Here is a 19,092-nt window from a genome sequence, read left to right on the forward strand (position 1 = left end):
CTTCACTGACCCGACCTCAGCTCTGCCAGCCAATGAGAACCCCTTAGCCAATCAGCACCGTTCCCGTTGGCTGGGCTAACCAATGAGAGGGCTGTGTGCGCTCGGGACGGACAGATGAAGCCGCTCAACAGTGAAGTCTCGAGCCCAAGAGGTGCACAACGGCTGCCTCTCCCGTCTCGAGCGCGGGGTTCACCCCTCATTAACAACATGGAGTTCTGTAACAGCAGCATGAAGGCGTCAGCAGCTGCCCTCTGCCTGTCACCCGTTATTTCTCCGGTGAGAGTGGCAGCAGCTCTTCAGTAACGGTGCCGCCGGTATGACTGGCCCCGGGAACCTGCTCTGCCGTCGGAACAGCAAACTGGAGTCTTTCCTGAAGCGGAACACGGACCGGGCCGTGTACGACCGGATACGCGCCTACGAGCCGTGCGTGGTGGTCTCGGAGAGCGTCAACAAGGTGTACATGCACGTGGTGCTGACCGACGAGTGCGTGTACCTGACCCAGTACCCGCCGCGCACGCTCACCGCAGCCGTCAGCCTCAGCCGCGTGCGCGAAATCTCCCTGGTGAGTCAGCCGTTCACAGTGATTGACAGGTGACTGATTTCAGTGAGGACCCTTTACACTCAGCTGACAGTAAAACATGGAATAAGCGCGTGATTCCACTGTTGAGACTACATGGTTCTCATCATATCCTGTACAATTTTCCCGGTGCACCTAAAGTGACCAGATGCTGTGCTGCGCGCGCGTCTCTCAGCAGGTTTATGTGTATACTTGATGTTAGTGAGGAAATAATAAAATAGCTTAAATGCATCTGGCAATAATGTAGTAGAACACAATCATCATAATACAATGATAGCCTATAGTCTAATGAGTAACAGGCATAATGTTAATATATACGAATAACAGAAAAAAGTGTTTCTCAGTTATGGTGTATCTAAGAAATTATGTAGAGCTTGTGTGTGTGTGTGTGTGTGTGTACATTAATAGAGGCTCCACTGGCTGATCCATATTAAGCTTCTTACAGTCAATCTGATCTGCTGATCTGATCTGATCTGCCTTTTTTCTCTAAATTGAAGAGGGAGGCAGATCAGATCAGAGAGACTGACTTCCAGTTTCCAGGGTTAATTCATGCTTTCATTTAGGGCTGGAAACATGGAGTCAATGGTGGTGGTGGTGGTGGTGCTGGGTCAAAATTTTAAAACTCATTTTAAAACTCTAATACTACACATTCATTTTTTCCTCGCTCCTACCCTACTCTACCTCCCTCACCCATACGAAATAACAAATATATTTTATGCAGCAATTCTTCAGAATTAGCCAATACTAGGACCGAAATGTCACATGTCATGTGTATGACCAAAAGTGAGATTTCTGGATTCAAATAGTTCCCCCAGATCATATTCAAACTCTTAACATTTATTTTCAACAGAAGATGTCAGACTTTGTGGCTCTGTTACCAGAAATGGGTTGCAAACAGTTTCTGATCTGAATGATTATTAGCCCATTTCAAGAAACGATGATTCACTCATTCATCTGTCGGTCGTAGAGGTACAGGTGAACTGTTCCTTCAGAGTTTCAAAATAATGTGTGAAAAACAAACTGCCAGTGGGATGAGATCTTTTTTTTCCCCAACAGAAGTCGACTTCTCGAGAATTTTCCTTGAATCAAATGTCGCTTTTCTCTTATATCTAAAGTGATAACATGAATTCTCATTGTTCATCTTATATTAAAAATAGTTTTGCCAGTCTTCCATGGATTTCTCAGTATTAAGATAAAAAACATGTGCTGTTGTTAGCCAGCTTCTCCCTCATGTTGGTTCCTGCTCTTGGCTTTTTCTGCAGAGCAGGACCACCTGAAAGTTCACCTTTGGGTCAAAATATATCTCCGTAGTCATCCATAGATGGATGCATCGATAAGATTTGTTTTGAACGATAAACTGAGGCTCACAGGAGTCTCAGTCATTCTCTATGGACTGTTTTGATTCGACTAAATTTTGCTGCTGAGCTGTATGGAAAATGTAGGAGAGAGAGAAACAGCATTAATTGAGGGGCTGATATTTAATCATCTAAAAGGCATCCATTTAGCTCTGCAGCCTGTCATTCACCTTCTACCTGTGTGGCTGCCATTTCCTTTCCACTGTCATATATGGGGGGATATGAGTCTCCATAGCACTGTAACATAAAACACATGCAAAAGATTTTTCCTGCAAAACTGAGGTTTTCAGTAAGTAAGTTTGTAAGATACAGAACCACAGAAAATTATTTAAATTAACATGTTAGAATTTTGATGTTCAGTGCCAACACATTCGTCTGATTTTTCTCCACTGACATCATTATAAAAGTAATACTCTGACCTTTTTTGCTGCTAAGGATGCAATGTGAAGACATCTCTCTGGGCTATGTTAAAATCTCATGAGCATTTATCATTAATTTAATAATTAAGTTGTTTTTTGTCATTTGTTATTTTTGACAAAATAATTGATACATTAAATAAATTAGTCAGCAATCGAAATAGATATGAATTACAACTTACACATATTCATCCATGGGATATCATATCAGCTTCATAACAAATTCACCAAACAAGAGCATTTTCTCCTGCCAACTTGTTGCATAAATGTGAAGGGAAGCTCATTATCTCCACAACACTTACAAAGTTTGATCCTGTAGGCGAGAATGGGGTGAAGTATGTATTTAAATTTGCATAACATCTCAATGCAAATGACATCATCCCCTGTCAGTTCAAGTCATTTCTTTACTAATTTGGAAACCATCATCCCTAGAATACTGCTCACCCAGATTGACCCAGACTACTGGGACTTAAATAGATTGAAGCCCCAGGTCTACATAATGTGTATTATCCGGATACAGCGATGGCAGCTAGAGCTGCTGGGCTTGGTGTAGTACTGTTAACTCTCAACTACTAGTCCTCTATCATGTTATGTCACATGGTTCAGGGGTCACAGCTTCTTCCTCTTCCTCACAGAGCTAATCCTGTCTGAACAGCAGATTAATGCCTGGTATCGAGCTTCACTCCAGCAGAGCTCAGTCATGCTCACACCTTGGTTCCAGCAAGTGTTTATTCCTAATTGGGTTTTCACACAGAATAGATGCAAACATTTACAAGCATTCAGTATTTACCTCTAAAATTTACTCTTGTCAGGATGGAGAAGCCTCTTAAACAGTACGGCCACAATGGGACAGTAAAACTCTCCACTGAAACCCAGGATAATAAAAATATCTCATTTTATGGTTTTGTATTATAATCAGTTAATGGAAGAGGTTTTCCCATTGACAACCAGTCTGGTGTTGATCTGTTCTACAATACATGTGCAGTCAGTCAGACTGCATCATATCAGAGGTGGATGATGCTGACTGGACCTTTTTTCACTTTTTTCAAAATGCACACTGATCACCAGTGATGGCTGGTGGTGATATTGGGTGGGTGGGCTAACAAATGCATTGTACCCATCAATAGTTCATGCTGAAGCACCCCACCACAGAGTCACAGCAAGGACATTATACCTATAGAAAATGTTGTACAACAGCACTGTTTCAAATCTAAGCAAGCATAGAAAACAGAAAAGTGTATGCTCTCCAGTCCTTAATCCCCAGTCTCTTTACTTCCAATTTTTCCTCCAAAGACATCAAAGAAACTGGATGATTAAGTAAATAATTCACCTTTTTTTTGCGAACACCCTCCATTGTTACACTGACACCCACCTTCTCATCTCCACCTCCTCACTCTCTCACAAGCAGAACCTCGCTGTACGCACAGTTACTCCAGAAGTCTGCTGTCTTCTTTCAAAAGTCAGAGGCCTGAGGGCTGAATAAATTTTGCCCAAATGATAAGCAAATCAAGGGGGTGTGTCATGACACCTGTCACTCACTTAACACTGAAGATGACTCAAAGCTGATGCTACTGTGTTTTGGCTGTAAAAAAAAATAAAAAATAAGCCCATTTCCCTGTTTTTTTTTTTTTCCTGTGATTATTTGGTGCTGTTGTTGGTTCCACCTAGATCTGTTCTAAGGTTTTTAACAATCATTTTTCTTGTCTTTATTGTAAAAGATAGGGAGAGCTTAGCTCTGTAAGCCCATTTATACCAGCCATCCCTGCTGAACAAGTCATTGTTGTATAAAGAGAAGATTGACAGTGTTTCAACCCTGTGTTCATGAAGTATGCCACAGCTCTTTAAAGAAAATGCAGCACCACATGTTTCTCTCTTTCATTTGTGATGTACTGCATACACTCAGTTGATTTTCTAAGTAATTTTCACAGTCTGTCTGTTCCTTTGCAGATCAATGACCTTCCAGATTTCCTCACTGGGAAGGAAAGGGAACGCTCTCAGCACATAAGAATTGTCTACGCTGCCACAAAGCCCACTGGGAGGGGAGATGATTGGCAGTGGAGGAGCAAGAAGGAGGGACGTCCTCCTTCACCCCAGCCTTCTCAGAGAGCCCATCTCCTGACAGTCCCACCCGCCTTAGACGGTAAACTCATAGACATGACTGCCAGTCAGAAACAGTCTTACCAACGGAGCCAAAATCCAGCAAAGAGTCTGTCCAATTATACCTTGTGGGCATGATAATTTAAGTTTGAAAACATAAACTATACAATAATACATAACCAGTATCTATATTAATTGATCAGTTCCAGTTACAAATCAGACACTAGCAACCATTGTGTGTAGGATGAAGTATGTATTTAAATTTGCATAACACCTCAATGCAACCGTTTCTTTTTCTTCTTGTTTATATTTACACTTTTGTTGCGTCATTTGTCTGTTGCTAGGTTACAACCTGTGTATTCAAAAAATACCTTGTAAAAGCTGCTTACAGGTCAAGCAGGCGTGTGTGTGTGTGTGTGTGTGTTTGAGAGAAAGAGAGAGAGAGAGAGAACCAGAGCAGTAATGACCTGTATGTGAGAGTGTTTGTGTAAGTGTGACACATCATCACCTCCTGGCTATCCAACATTTACTCCGTTGTCCTTGACCCAAATATGGGACCCCGGATGGCGCCCCCCTATCAGGCTAATGTGACAATGAACAGAAGTGTAAAATGACTGCATTCAGCTGCAATGAAATAAAAAAATAAAAAAATAAAAATCACTGGTCTAACATTCTACCATTTTGGGAAGCGAGGATGACACCAACTGTAACGCGACATCCGCCCTGTGGATGTTGCATCACTCACATCTCTACTCACATGATTTCACTCGTTTTACAAACAAAATAATACCTTATTTCTCTCTACCTCTCCTTGTCCAGGGGTTGCCTCTCTATTTTCGGAGAACAGATGGAGGATATCTCCAACAGCACCCCAACAGAGGTGAGCACACACACACACACACACACACACACATACACGATTTTGTCTGAACCTGACCTGAGCCTGACAGGCATCCTTTTTTTGTGTCTGAACCTGACCTGAGCACCAGATTTTGCTTGTTCTTCATCACTACGTTACATTAACCACCTGAAATAGCCTACATGTTGCCTTCAGCATCATCATGTAAACTCTAGCACTGTACAGGAAGTTGCCCAGAACAGACAGTTGGTCCATCATTTCTCACTAAAATAGTCACTGACGTGACTGAACCCGACTCTAACCTGAACATAATTTCTAAATTTTTGTCCAAACCCGATGTGGCCTGGGTCAGGTATCCACACTGAAAGTCAAAGTCATACACTCAAAGCCGACCTTTCTAATGACATAAATCCTGTTGTGTTTAAACATAGCAGCTTAAAACCCTGTGGACTAATTGCTGATTGTATTAGAGAGGTTAGAGCAGGTCACACACACACTTTCACTCTCCCACACACACACACACACACACACACACACACACACACACACACAAATGATACTGGTCTGAACTGCAGTTGTGGTTACTTCCCTAGCTGAATGAATCAGCAGACACAGGATTAAACCACAGTCAAGGTATCATTGATTTCCAGAGTTATGTTAAGGAAGCATCAGTCCTACTATTCACAGAAACTGTCAGTCCAGCATTACTCATTCATTCACTCAGGTCTTATCTCTGTGTGCCAGGCAGGCCAATATGATGCTATCAAACACAGTTAACCTGGTTTCTGGTTTCCTACCCATTTGGCCACATGGCAGCTTTTCTATGGCAGGGAAGTAGGTTTGTTACATGGTGGAAACTGACAAAACAAGTATTCTGAAAGTGCGTTTTGTTGGACGCTGCTTTTCAACCTTTTGATGCGGTAATCATTGAGTTTCTTCTTCACCATTATGCCTACACCCCGTCGCCCCTCCAGTACACACATACATTCAGGTACATAAGCTCCTAAAACTTCTTCCCATCCCCTTCCTTGTAGAAAACAGAACAACAGCTGTAAAGGTTTTATAGGTAAGAGTTTGTCTGTCTCCGTGACTCCCGCAGACAGAGCATGTCTAGAGCAGAATTTGGACAATAGAAAACTACATAAACAACCTGCACCATGAAGAGCTTTTGAAAGACTGAAATGTCAAAAAAAAAAAAAAAAAAACATTCCTAACTGCTTTAGTACTGAGGAAGAATAGTGATCCATGACTGAAAAAAATGGATCAGTGCTCTAAGCTCAAAAGTATGTCCTGCTCTTGTCCTACAATTACCACACATTCATAACATGAAGAGCATTATTCACTCCCCTTTGGTTCCCTTTGCTTCAAAATGAAATTGCTTTACATCTTTTGAGCTTTGAAATCAGTTCAAAGCATCTGCTAAAGCGAGCTGTTTTTTTCTACCAAATGGAGTGGTGCTTTGAGGGCTTGACTTTTCCTGCCTTGATCAGGATTTGACCATTTCTGAGTTTGTTACAACATCTGACAAGAAAAAAGGTGCACCTTAAGTAGTAGCAGTCACAACTGGTTCAAATCATAATTACATTTTTGTCTCTGGTATCAGCTGATGACCAGAAAAACAACAACAAAAACACTGTTGAAGAGCACTATAGTTGCAAGTTTGTTTTTATTTATAGAGCATTTCATAGAGAAAATTTAATTTTTTATAGTATTTTATACAAAAAGCATCATATTGCCTTCAGAACAATGAAAAAGGAGCACAGAACAAAAAGGAATAAATGAGAGAAACAGCTGTGTGACCACATATGTGGTCAAATAGAGCTGTGAAAAGACATGTTGTCAAATCGTGTTTCAAACAGATTCGTGTTGAGGCATTTTTAGATCACCGGGCAGGTGAGTCCATTCGGAGGGGGCATAAAAATAAAAGCAGCTTCACCTGCTTTTAAATGGAAATTAATATCCAGGAGGATGCTGTTTGATGATCTAAGGCTGTGTTGTGGCTGTGATTTGAAAAGCATTCAGTTTATATAACATGGCACCAGGCCAGTAAGAGCTGTCTAAACAAACAGTAACATTTAAAATCGATTCTTCTGCGAGCTAGACACCAGTGAAGGACCTTACCAGGGATTTTCAATCTTTGGCCCCTTTACTACAGTTTACCCACATTTTGCAACATCCATTTTGCAAATCATGTGGGGGCATTAAAGATTTCACAACACATAATCAAAATTGCCTGCTGGTTGCCTGCAAGTAGGAGGCCAGTATCTTCTGTCTTTGGTGTATGATGTGAACGCAGGCAGCCTCTCTGGCTGTCGGGGTGGAGGTGGTGGACATGTGAGCCCTGCTGGAGCTCGGCAGTGTCTCAGGTAGCTCGTGACTTAATCAGGAGAGAGGAGGGAGAGTTTCAGATCAGCTTACTCCCTGCTCATTGTGCTTAGCCACTGAGCAGCTCTACTGGAGGACCTGGGCGTAAGTGACATGCTCAAGGACACCTAAGCAGTCAGTATTCACTAAGAGTCATTTTACATTACTTAAAGGGATATTTCGCCCATTTAGAAAAAACTGATTATTTCATTCCCCCCAAGCTGTTCTGTAGGACAGTAGTGGTGCTATCTTGCACTCTTTGTTACTGAGTGCTGGATACTGGCTGGATGCACCTAATGCTAACTGTTTGCCTCCAGCCATTGAGGTGGACGTCCCCCCAGCTAAAATTCTTAAAAATAACCACCTTAATCTACTCCAAGAAAGTTTAACATCACTTTCATTTGTTTGGGATTGCCCCAGTTTCAAGCTGGGTGTCCCAACAAATATCTGTAAAACACTAAAACGTTCTGGCTTTCAATATTCACTAACAAATTGTCCATTTTTTTTTCACCATTCACACCTGCAATTCAAACCAAACAAACATGCATTATTTGCCAAAAATAAAAAGCGTTTTCTGATCAATCTAATGGTGCTGGGTCGAAGCAATCTGTCCTCTGACGCTACAACCGTCAGAAGCTGGCAATGTCAAGGTCAACACAGATGCTGGTAGATCTCACAGAAACATTTTTCTCTGCAAGCATTTATGGATGTCTTTGTTCTCACATTTTTAAACATGGACATGCTATACATAAAAAATGTTCATTGTTTTCTGCTGAATCTAATGATGCCAGGGTCAAAGCAGTTGTAAAAATTAATGACAGAATGTGTCACAGTCAGCTACACACTGACAAATACTTTTTAGATTCAGGTCAATACAAGGTCAATACATGTTGCATTGCACCATTGCAGCCCTTGTCTTTTGTGCTCACTGGTGTTATAAAGTCTTCAGATAACCCAGAGGAACAGTAGTCACCACAGAGACAGAAGTAGATTGCTTTAGATTGCTGTCATTAGTTTTCTTCATTGAATACATGTATGCATGTTAGAGGACACAAATAACAACTTTCTTCAGATAGCTGGTAAAAGATAGCTGGTAATGAGAGGAAGATGGCACCACTACTGTTCTACATTACAGCTAGGGAGGAAGTGTTTAGTTGGTTGACTCTTCTGGGATCAGATTCCTCCGTTTCCTCTTTGTGTTTACGTCTGTAGGGAAAGTGTGTGTGTGTGTGTGTGTGTGTGTGTGTGTGTGTGTGTGTGTGTGTGTGTGTGTGTGTGTGTGTGTGTGTGGAATATGAAGAGATGAGAGGAGGTACTGCCACTGAACTGTTGCCAGGGTACAAAAAGGCATACTGCCATAAAATGCATACTGTGAATGTGTGTTTGTGTGTGTGTGATGTAAATACCCCAGAGTGTAAATGTTATCTTATGCTTTTGTGTCTGGCTGCTCAAGTGTTGTCCACTCCTGGGAGGTCATTAAAAATGCATACACACACACACACACACCCACAAGTTAGAAAGGTAATGGTCTTAAGGGACATGAATGCAGCTTACAGCCATCATGTCCTTGCATTCAAATTACTGAGCAGCCTGCTGGTTCACTTTGAAAATAATGGTTGCTGATGTTCAGAGGACACATCAGCTGTTTGTGGATCCTCCAATGAATCAAAATTAATGTTGAACAGAACCTCAGTGTAAATCATGGAAATTATAAGGGATGTTATTGGCTAGAGTGCCACAATAACCAAATTTTCAATACTCGAGAGACACTGCAGAAGACTGAATTCAGTATGGAAATATTTTGCTTGTAGAGCTGACAGATATGAACAGCCAAAAGACAAACGATGTTGCAGAGCTCTCAGAGTCAAACTGTTTATGTGTGTGGACTATTAGTGTATGCACAAATGGCAAATGAAAATTCTTCTTCTCATTTGTAACACACAGTGTAATATAAGCAGTGATGCTGTGGTAAATGATTGGCAAATGATAAATATTGAAAAGGTCAAACTATGACATCCAATAGATGGTTAACCACCACCAATATCATAAAAAAAATTAATTTATTATAATTTGTAATCACCTTTCACCTATGCAACTTCTTCTTAAAAGACCATACCCATACATAACTCTTTACCATGAATTTATGTCATTAACTTTTATATCAGCCTTGAAAAGCAAAACCCTCTTCCATAATATTCAAATAAAAGTGAGGGAGACGTGAGTTTAGGTGGGTCAACTTCACTATATCCTTTATTATATAAATCCTATAACCAGGAGGCTGAAGAGGCTATAATACATGTTGGAACAATGTGTGGTGGTAAGAACACAGTTAAGGAGCATTATAGTGGAAGAACAGTGTGTATACGCTCATTATACATTTGGAATGAACAGAGGAAGGCTCAGAGGTCACACCAAGAGAAGTGTTACCAAAACTTTCCACAGACAGTGAGGTCAGAGCCAGAGATCTAGGTGCTGCTGAGGTTCTTTCCGCAGGATATACACAGAGGATCAGACACATCAGCATCTGATGAAAGCAGCCACCGCTCCACCGCCTCCTCCTCTTCCTCCTGCTGCTGCCAAGCTGTCCATGTGAATTACACTTTGTTATTAAGCAGCTCGCCTGGTTAAATAAAGGTTAAACAGGCATGTCACCCTTGCTTTCTCAGTCCCTTCCTCCTGGTCTTGTATGAGCACTTGTTAGGAGGTTCTCCTAAGTTCAGTAACACAGCCTTGTCAGGCATCATTCTGTAAACATTTGACTTTTGTAGAGTTTGTGCTGTTGCTGATGTCAGGCCCACAGGGCAAGAGAACTTACCCTTTGAAAATAAAAGAACTGAATCTAAAACTATTTTTTCTTCTTAATAAAAAAGATAAAGGTAAAAATGAACTGCCACACATGCACATACTCTCTCCCTATCATTTCCTCTCCTCCCACTCTCCATCTCTTGATATTTTTATTTTTTTAATCTTTGTACTTATGTTTGCCACATCTTCATATTGCACCTCCTTTGCCTTCATGTTTTCCTTGTCACAGTATGTTCTGCTGCTGTTATATTGCACTCTGCCTTCTTTCAGTTCAGACTGGTTTAAATACTGCCATTTGCTGTATTCCATATTTCCCCTGTATACTATTTGCTGTTGCGGCAACCTGATTTTCCCACAGTAGAGTTTAATTTCATCTCTCTTGTTTTCTTCCTCCCTCCTCTCCCTCACTCCATCAGGAACCAGAGGGAGGTGGAAGGAGAGGACATACACATGATAAGGCCTGTGCGCTCTGCATCCTGTCCCAACCCGGAGACTCTGGGCCTCCCGCGCTTCCCGCGGCCTCCTGCCCAGCCTCCCTCTCCGTCTCCCTCATTCCACTCCTCTGTCTCCCCTCTCGTCTCTCCCACCTCCCCTTTGTCACCTTCAGACCGAAGCCTGACGTCCCCCAAGCCTGGCCAGGTATGGACAGACAGACGGATCTGTCAATTGGACTGCTCATGAAATCAAAGTGCTGCTATTTTGGGTGCTATATGTGAGGCTTAATTAGCATGTTTTCATTGGATATTAGCTGGACTTTAGTAGAGAAAAGACAGAAGTAATGTGGCAGTGTGATGTTCCAGGTGTCCAGGAGGAGAGCGTCAGTGCTTGCTCGCCTGCTGAGGAGGGAGAGGGTCAGAAGTGGAGAGAGGGATGCAGAGGAGAGAGAGCGAGAGGCCGAGCTGCATCTCTACGCCGTGTCCCGGACGTCCCGCATCTACCTGCATCTGCAGAGCTCCTGGAACAGTTACATTATTGTGAGAGATGCCGGTGACTTACTCCCAATTATTTGCCATCATGATGCTTGTTCATTTTCATTGTGTTCATTTCAGTTTTGTCACTTAGTTCACTGTTCCCACACACAAAGTACTGTTGATATTTATATTTATTTCAAAAAAAGTGTTAAGTTGTTACTTTATAAACAAGACAGTCTGATTTAATTTTTTTCTTTCTTTCTATGTCTCTTTCTAAATCTTTTGTATTTATTTATTTACTTTTATTGCTTTTTCTTTTTCTTTCTCTCTTTTTACATTTATTTCTTGCTTTAATTTGTCTATATTCTGATTATTTAATGGGGCCACATGATAAGGCCCTTGGGGTTTATTTGGTCTTACTTGTACATTTTCTTTTCTTTTAAATTGCCCCTTTTTTGTTAAATCTAATTTTATTGTATGAAATTGTGCCACTAAAAAAAGTAAAGCATATAGTGCAGTGCAGTCTCCCAACAGCTGAACCGAAAAGGCGATGACTTTAAAACACAATAACACTCACGCTGCCATGGGACCTACCAGCTGTTGATTTTCCCATTATCCATTCCTTGAAACCTACATATATTATCTTGTTAGAGGTGTTATTTTAACTAGTGTTAATGCAACACTTTCAAGCTGAAGTAACAGTAAGTATCTAACAATTATAACTCAAATGTGGTGATGCATATTCAATGCCAGCTATTTAAAAATCCTCCTGCAGTGTGTTTTTGTGTTGAAAGGGTGTCTTGTGATCACTATTTGGGCTCAGTTGTTGGAGAGTATCTGCTAGCTCGGTGTGTGTGAATTTGTGTCGTCATCTAGAGATTTGAAAACTCTACAGTGAACTTTGCAACAGAATTCACAATCAGTTCTCATGATGGAAAATACTAATACTAAAAAAGTCCCAACTATAAAATAACCAGAATTCTCCTTCAGTCTTAGTTTTTTTCTTTATTTTTTTTCTTCCCAGTGACTCAGTTTTGTCATCTCTTAGCCATGACTGTAATCTGTGTGTGTGTGTGTGTGTGTGTGTGTGTGTGTGTCCTCAGAGGTCCACGCTGCTGTTAGACCCTCTCTACAGGAGGAGGTGTAGTGCTTTGTCCAGCTCGTCTCCTCACAGACCCCCTTCTGCCATCAGGTACACAAACTACTGTCACTTAGACTGAAAAGAGATGAACATTTCAACACACTGGGAATTGCCATGATTTCTTTGTGTGTGTGTGTGTGTGTGTGTGTGTGTAGCTGGGAGCGGACAGCCCACCTGTTTTGTCAGCTGAGTGCGGAGCTCCTCCAGGAGGGAATCAGCCTGGAGAGTCTCTATGTGTTACTGCAAGAACTAAGAACTGCTGCCCACCGCAATACAACACTACGCAAACTATTCTGGAGGGTGAGATGCACACACACACACACACACACACACACACACAATTATGAACGAATGAGTCAATGGTCTACATGATTAGTGGTATCGTTATTGCCACATTTCTTATAAACCCTGATGCTTCTTGTCAAAAGATGCTGTGCTGGAATGACAGCACTCTCTTCCTGTTGTGTGCCGTAAAGCAATCCAAAAGCACTTCCTGCCAAATCTGATGGCGACAAATTTTGGTCACTACTTTATCAGCTCCACATGTACAGTCTAATGCAGTTCAGTACAACAGCTCTGCCATAAATTCTGCCTTTTAAAAAGTTTATAATGTTCAGTTTTTGCTGACATTGTGGAGAATTTGTACATTTAATTGTGTTTCTTATTGAGGCTGTAGTTTACAGAGGTCTTGTACTGGACTACATTATACTGAGAGGTGTTTCTCATTTTTTGTCCTCCATATTTGTATACATGAGGGGACAGAATATTGGAAACAGCTGCCAATAAAATGCAGTCCAGTCCAACAGCAGCACTAACTATGAGCTCAGTGCCAAACACAGAAGTGAATGTGCACCTCTATTACTGTGACAAAGAGAAAACCTGAGCATTACAGGCATAACAACAGTAATCTTTACAGCAGCACAGCTGTACTGGATTGTACAGGTGGAGCTGATAAAATGGACACTGAGTGTGTATGTGATGAAAATGCTTGAACTGAAATCAGCAGGGATGAAAAATAGGGGTGGGAGTCACCGGGTAATTGGTGATATGACACTATCATGAAATTTTACTCAAGATAATGATGGTATCACTATACAAAATACCTTGGAAAGGCAAAATAATTTTTCAGTAAGGAAAAATCAGTTGTGTTTTTCAGTGTTTTAATCTGCACAGCGACTGCAACATGAACATGACAGAACAAGTGATTTGTTAAATCCAGCGAGTTTGGTCAGTTTGATTAAAACTGATGGAAATAACTCCATTTTCATGGAACTGTTCCATTTTCACAACTGCTCTCATTCATTCATCATTTGCCAGTTAAACAATTTCAATTTTAAATGCATTATTAATAAAAGATAATCACATAACATCAAATGGTGAGAGTGCTTTGGGAAATGTTTTATTAAGAAGAGGCTGCTCTGGCCATCTTAAGCATGAGGCCTGACCTCATCTCAAATGCTTCAAAACTGATTCCACTCTCCAGCTACACGCATGTTTTCCAACTCTTGCTCTGTGTTTGTGCTCCAGTCCAGTGAAATGGCTGTGTTCCTGGTTCAGACTCTGGAGAATTCCCTCCAGAACCCTAAGGGAGTTTACACTGCAGATCAACTACTGTAAGCCTCAGTGTGTGTGTGTGTGTGTGTGTGTGTGTGTGTGTGTATGTCAAACTATGTGTCACCTCTAACCTCTGTAATCCAATCAGAGAGTGGAGTTTTAAGCTGCTTTGTATTTACACAACAGGCTTAACACTGTCAGAGCAACAGGCTTTGGTGTGTGCACTTTGTGTGTGTGTGTGTGTGTGTGTGTGTGTGTGTGTGTGTGTGTGTGTGTGTGTGTGTGTGTGTGTGTGTTTTCTTAATGTTTCCTCTGTCCATCTGTCTATCCTTCCTACCAGTTTGTTTTAATACCTGTGTGCACTACAAACTCAAATTTGCCCTGTTGATGTGTTTTAGGGTCTTCTGCATCTTTTTACCTATAGATTCCCATTACTGTCAGCTGACTGGACAAATACATTGGGGATTGGTGGAATGGATCTGCTTATTTAAAGTCCCCCTCCATTCACTTATTAAGCCCTTAAAAAGCACTTAAAATAATCTCTGGTCATCAATATTACATTTTTTTTCCACGACAGTCACAAAACTGGTGCCATATTGAAAATCAAACTGTGACAATGATAAAGAGTCTGACCTAACATCACCATCTCTCTTTTCAGACTGAGCACTGTGATCGTCCAGACCCTGGCTATCATGTTCAGAGAGATGGAGGTGGAACCAGGCAGACTCAGCCTGCTGACTGCCAAAAAGTAAGAAAAAAAACCCTCACCTTTCTTTGTCTATTTAATAAGATTATTAATAACAGACTGAGTAAAGTGGTTACTCACCTTTGTGCCATGTCCCTTTCTAATGTATAAACCCAATAAAGCCAGAATGCTACTGAAAGTACTACCAAAATGACCAGAGAATATGCTCAGAAGTGCTTCTCTCCCTGTAGAGGAGCCCTGACAGCCAGGATGCTGCTAGCCTTGGTGTGTGACCCAGAGATACAAACACGCAGCCCGGGATCCCCCACTGATCCTGAGGTCAGTAGATACCTACAGCAGGGGTCTCCTCAAACTCACAGTCCACTTAACAATCTCATAAATATACACAGCAGACACAGGAGGTGCCCGAAAAGTACATGAAATGTGTGTGATAGAGGGGAGCGGAGGAAAAGAAGAAGCTAGCTACATCATCACTTGCCTGTTATCTTTTAGTAGTCTGGAGAAACAGTTTGTTTGTATTCCTTACATGTGTTCTCCCCTCCCTCGACGTTTCAGCTTCAGGCCTTATTAGCTGAGTACCTGGATGCTGCCAACTCTCTGCTCTTTGAGCTTCTGCTTTTAGGCCAAGAGGTGAGTCCCAACTGATGGAATAGAATGAGCTTGTATCACAGCTACTCCTGCTGGAGAGAGGGAGAGAGAGAGGGAGAGTCCATGAGACGAGTGGTTTTGCCTCCACAATTACAGCCATTAGATCCCACATCCTGCTTCTACTTTACAGCTGCACCCACTGCCTTCTCTCTCAGATGTGCTAAAGTAGACAAAAAGCTGCATTTTGGTAATATTTTTTCTAAAACTTGTTAATGCTGTGGAGGATAATTGTAATTTGTCAGCAAGATTCTTTTTCATTTTGTGTGTGTTTCAGGCCAGCAGGTGCTCGTCTGCAGAGAACTTCCTGACTGTCGGCTGGATCCTCCGAGTCCTGCAGCCTCATCCTCACCTGGTACACCTCCTCCCTCTCACTGTTCACTTCACTTCACTATAGAGACTCTGAGAGCAAGTGTGCATGGATATTGACTCATAATATTTCACTGCCACCAGACAGAAGCACACATGCAGAAGGTTACTTGGTCAAATAATATTGTCTCCCCACACAGCCTTTTTAGTTGGCTTTAAACATCACAGTCCGGCATTTAAATCACACAACACGTGGGGAGGAAATTATCATATTGTCACTAAGGTCAAGTGACGTGCAGTTTTTATTGACAAATTAAAACAATCCAAAATGTATCTTCAGGCAAAGTTTAAAAGACCAATGAATTCATGAAAAACTCATAATGAAAGATCTTGTGGCAAACTCACTAACCAGCTGTCATCACCTTGGGTAATCATGATTTCAGCAGGTTTGGCCCATTCTTGCCTCTTTTTTATGGTGGCATCTGTAGGAATACACTGTGGAGCACTGTCTGCATAAGTCTACATATTAATGATCAAACACTGATATTACTGAAACCACTATGACTCCTCAGTGTTAGTTCATCACTACAAAAACAAAAACAAAAAAATGTATGTCTATGTTAATGACACAATTATGCCAGTTCTAATTAAGATTGCACAGAATCTGTTTTTTCTTACCAGATTTTTTTCTCATTATTTCTACTGTTACCTATCCATTCACCCAGGCAGCCCTCTCTCTCTCTCTGTCTATCCTGCATCATGTAATAAAGCAGACTCTGTCTCTCCAGTTGTCCTTCATGGATCATCAGGCCCAGCAGGTGGTGTTGGTTCTGTCAGACGTGCAGCGCTCGGCTCTGACCCCGATGCAGTCCGTCCTGCTTTTCCAGCGCTGTCGCCTCCTGCTGGCCTGTCTGCAGTACAGCCAGCAGCTGAGCCAGCACCTCCGCTCCCTCTACAGCGAGGAGTTCAGGTTGGTTTGGCTGTCTCCTCGCTCTGCTGGCTGACTTGGCAGAGCTGTGAGAGGAAGTGAACACAGTTCCACCACTGTGGGATTTTGACTCTTTGGACTGAAAATGTCCTTCACTCATCTGCGTGTCTGATATTGACCTTTTATTAAAAATCAAATCTGCTCCAATTGCATGACCCTAAAGGACCATACCAGTGATTTTCAATGTTTGTTTCATTTACTGCAGTTTATTCACATTTTACTCGCATTTTCCAATCATGTAGGGTTAAAGATTTCACAACATGTAATCAAAATCCTTCCATTTACAAATGTGAAATTTTGCTTCTGCAGCTAATAAAGTTGTCACCATTCATAAATCACAGGACTGATAATTGGCTGTGTAAAGCAAACCTTTCCAAAGGGACTATTTTCCCTGGTGGAGAGACCGTTTCCTTCAATTGCACCCAATTTCAGGTCATCAAAACACAACAGTGCTGCTGCTTGAGGAAAACTAATGCTGATACTTTATTACAGTGATGGAATAGAGGTGTGAAAAGGTTTGATCATTTTCTCTGAAAGTTCATTTTCATATTGGAGTGGAATGAATGGAAAGTATTCAAGTATTGAATACTTTAATGATCTTTTATAATTATGCGATGGAGAATATCAGTGTCCCTCCACATGCTCTTTCAGAGGCTAATAATAAAATTCAGGGGAAACACTGAATTATTGAAGAACAGGCAAATTCATGTGTTCAATCTCAGCCGTTTCAGTCCAAAGATTTCAGTATTGGTATCAGTCTCTTTGAAACCCAGGAGGCCATGGGCAGCCTTTTATTTCACCCTCTGAACAAATTCTTTCACTTTATTTTTCACTTAAATTTTCTTGCAATTTGCAATAATTTTAAATGTTTTTGAAAGAGACGAGGAAGCGATCAATGAAGACCGTTAACAAGTCATGTTCAGTGCAGCTTAAGAACTGAGTTAACAGGTTTTTCCACATCATTTGAACGGAGAACGTTTGTTTCCTCCCTGCAGGTACTATGTGAGGCTGCCGTGTGCTGAGGAAAAGCTGCCGTCTCACTACCCCATCAGCCAACCAGCTCTGCGTCTGCTCAGGCAGCTGCTGGCCCTCATCCTGCACAGATGATCACACACTGAGCATTTTCACCCATATTACAAATAAACACAGGCACCAACATAGCACAGTACAGGAAGTGTGTGCCTTTATCGTCTCAGCAAGTGATTTTGTATAACATTTTACTGTCAGTTGCTTTGTTTACATGTATGGAGTAACTTGGCTTTGATTGAGGTCTTTTTCTACCTGGGCCTTGCATACCCACCGATTGAGTCTCCTCGTTTCCATGAATACAATAAATTCACAAGATAATCCTGCTCAACACCACTTTTTTTCTGACCACAAAATGAGCCAAGTGAAAAAAACAAAAGTGAGCAGTAAGATATTTCCAGCTTCAGTAAACAGTTCAAAGTAAACCAGGTTTGTCATCATCACACTATGAGCCTAACCAGGTTTTTCTACATCACTTGCATATTGATCTAAAACTAGGCTGTTTGAGTAACCAGGTTAGGAAGGGAATTCTCTATCCATGTAAACATAGTTGGTCTTCCATTGAAACCAGATCTTAGATCTTTATTAGTGGAACCTTTCAGATACTGAGGGGCAATGTGATATATATTTATTTGTGTCTTAACCTTCCAGAAAGAATAACACTGACTTTTCTTTCCTGTGTCATGCCTAAGGCAGTTCTGTATTCAGGTTTATCACAATCCATTAATTAATGCTGAAGTATACTGTTCAAACCCAATATCTGAATTATATATATATATATATATATATATACACACACACACACACACACACACACACACATATATATAATGCAGTAACATCTGTTATATCCATGAATTATAAGTTTGATTAGAATTAATGCACATCTCACTTTAGCACTGGTCCTTCTGACTCAGCTGGGAGGCTCATCACAAATCTTATGCTGTTACTTCCTAAATCAGCTGTTGCACCTTATTACTAGTTGGTGCTAATGTGCTGACCCACTGGTGCAACTGATACAAGTTACCAACAAGTACGAGGACTGCACTGTTTCCAACTTGCAGATGATGTCTCACCAGCATATTTTGGTAGTATGCCTTCATTTGATATTACATTAGGTACAAGATATTTACCACATGTCAAAATACATGTGAGCACAGCCAGGTTGTTATGGAATGATCACTTTGCATTGTACGTGATGTTATTTTGATCTAATGATTGTAAAGGAACTCATTCAATGTGTTTCAGTTGTTGAACTTTTGATTAAAGATACAGTTTCCTCTACATCATGTGTTTTGGGGTCTATTTTAAGACCAAATTGGAATAGGTTCAAAAACAG

The 19,092-nt window shown here is 41.2% G+C and overlaps 1 protein-coding gene across 1 annotated transcript; it reads left to right on the plus strand.

Moving 5' to 3' along the window:
* The first annotated feature begins 125 nt into the window (after positions 1-125).
* c23h12orf56 (chromosome 23 C12orf56 homolog) lies at positions 126-19,039 on the plus strand. Its single transcript, XM_030046283.1, has 14 exons — positions 126-562; positions 4,296-4,488; positions 5,265-5,325; positions 10,890-11,112; positions 11,274-11,447; positions 12,488-12,576; positions 12,681-12,825; positions 14,053-14,138; positions 14,738-14,827; positions 15,016-15,103; positions 15,341-15,415; positions 15,708-15,785; positions 16,528-16,709; positions 17,723-19,039. The coding sequence occupies exons 1-14, from the start codon at positions 317-319 to the stop codon at positions 17,832-17,834; spliced, it is 1,842 nt and encodes a 613-aa protein (XP_029902143.1). The 5' UTR covers positions 126-316; the 3' UTR covers positions 17,835-19,039.
* Positions 19,040-19,092: the final 53 nt, after the last annotated feature.

Source organism: Myripristis murdjan, chromosome 23, assembly GCF_902150065.1.
Source record: "Myripristis murdjan chromosome 23, fMyrMur1.1, whole genome shotgun sequence".
Classification (NCBI taxonomy): Eukaryota; Metazoa; Chordata; class Actinopteri; order Holocentriformes; family Holocentridae; genus Myripristis; species Myripristis murdjan.

Coding starts and splice junctions, on each gene's coding strand:
- c23h12orf56 (XM_030046283.1), top strand. CDS start 317: ATGACTGGCCCCGGGAACCTGCTCTGCCGTCGGAACAGCAAACTGGAG. Junction 11,448..12,487: donor CCTGGAACAGTTACATTATT/GTGAGAGATGCC, acceptor GTGTGTCCTCAG/AGGTCCACGCTGCTGTTAGA. Junction 15,786..16,527: donor TGCAGCCTCATCCTCACCTG/GTACACCTCCTC, acceptor CTGTCTCTCCAG/TTGTCCTTCATGGATCATCA.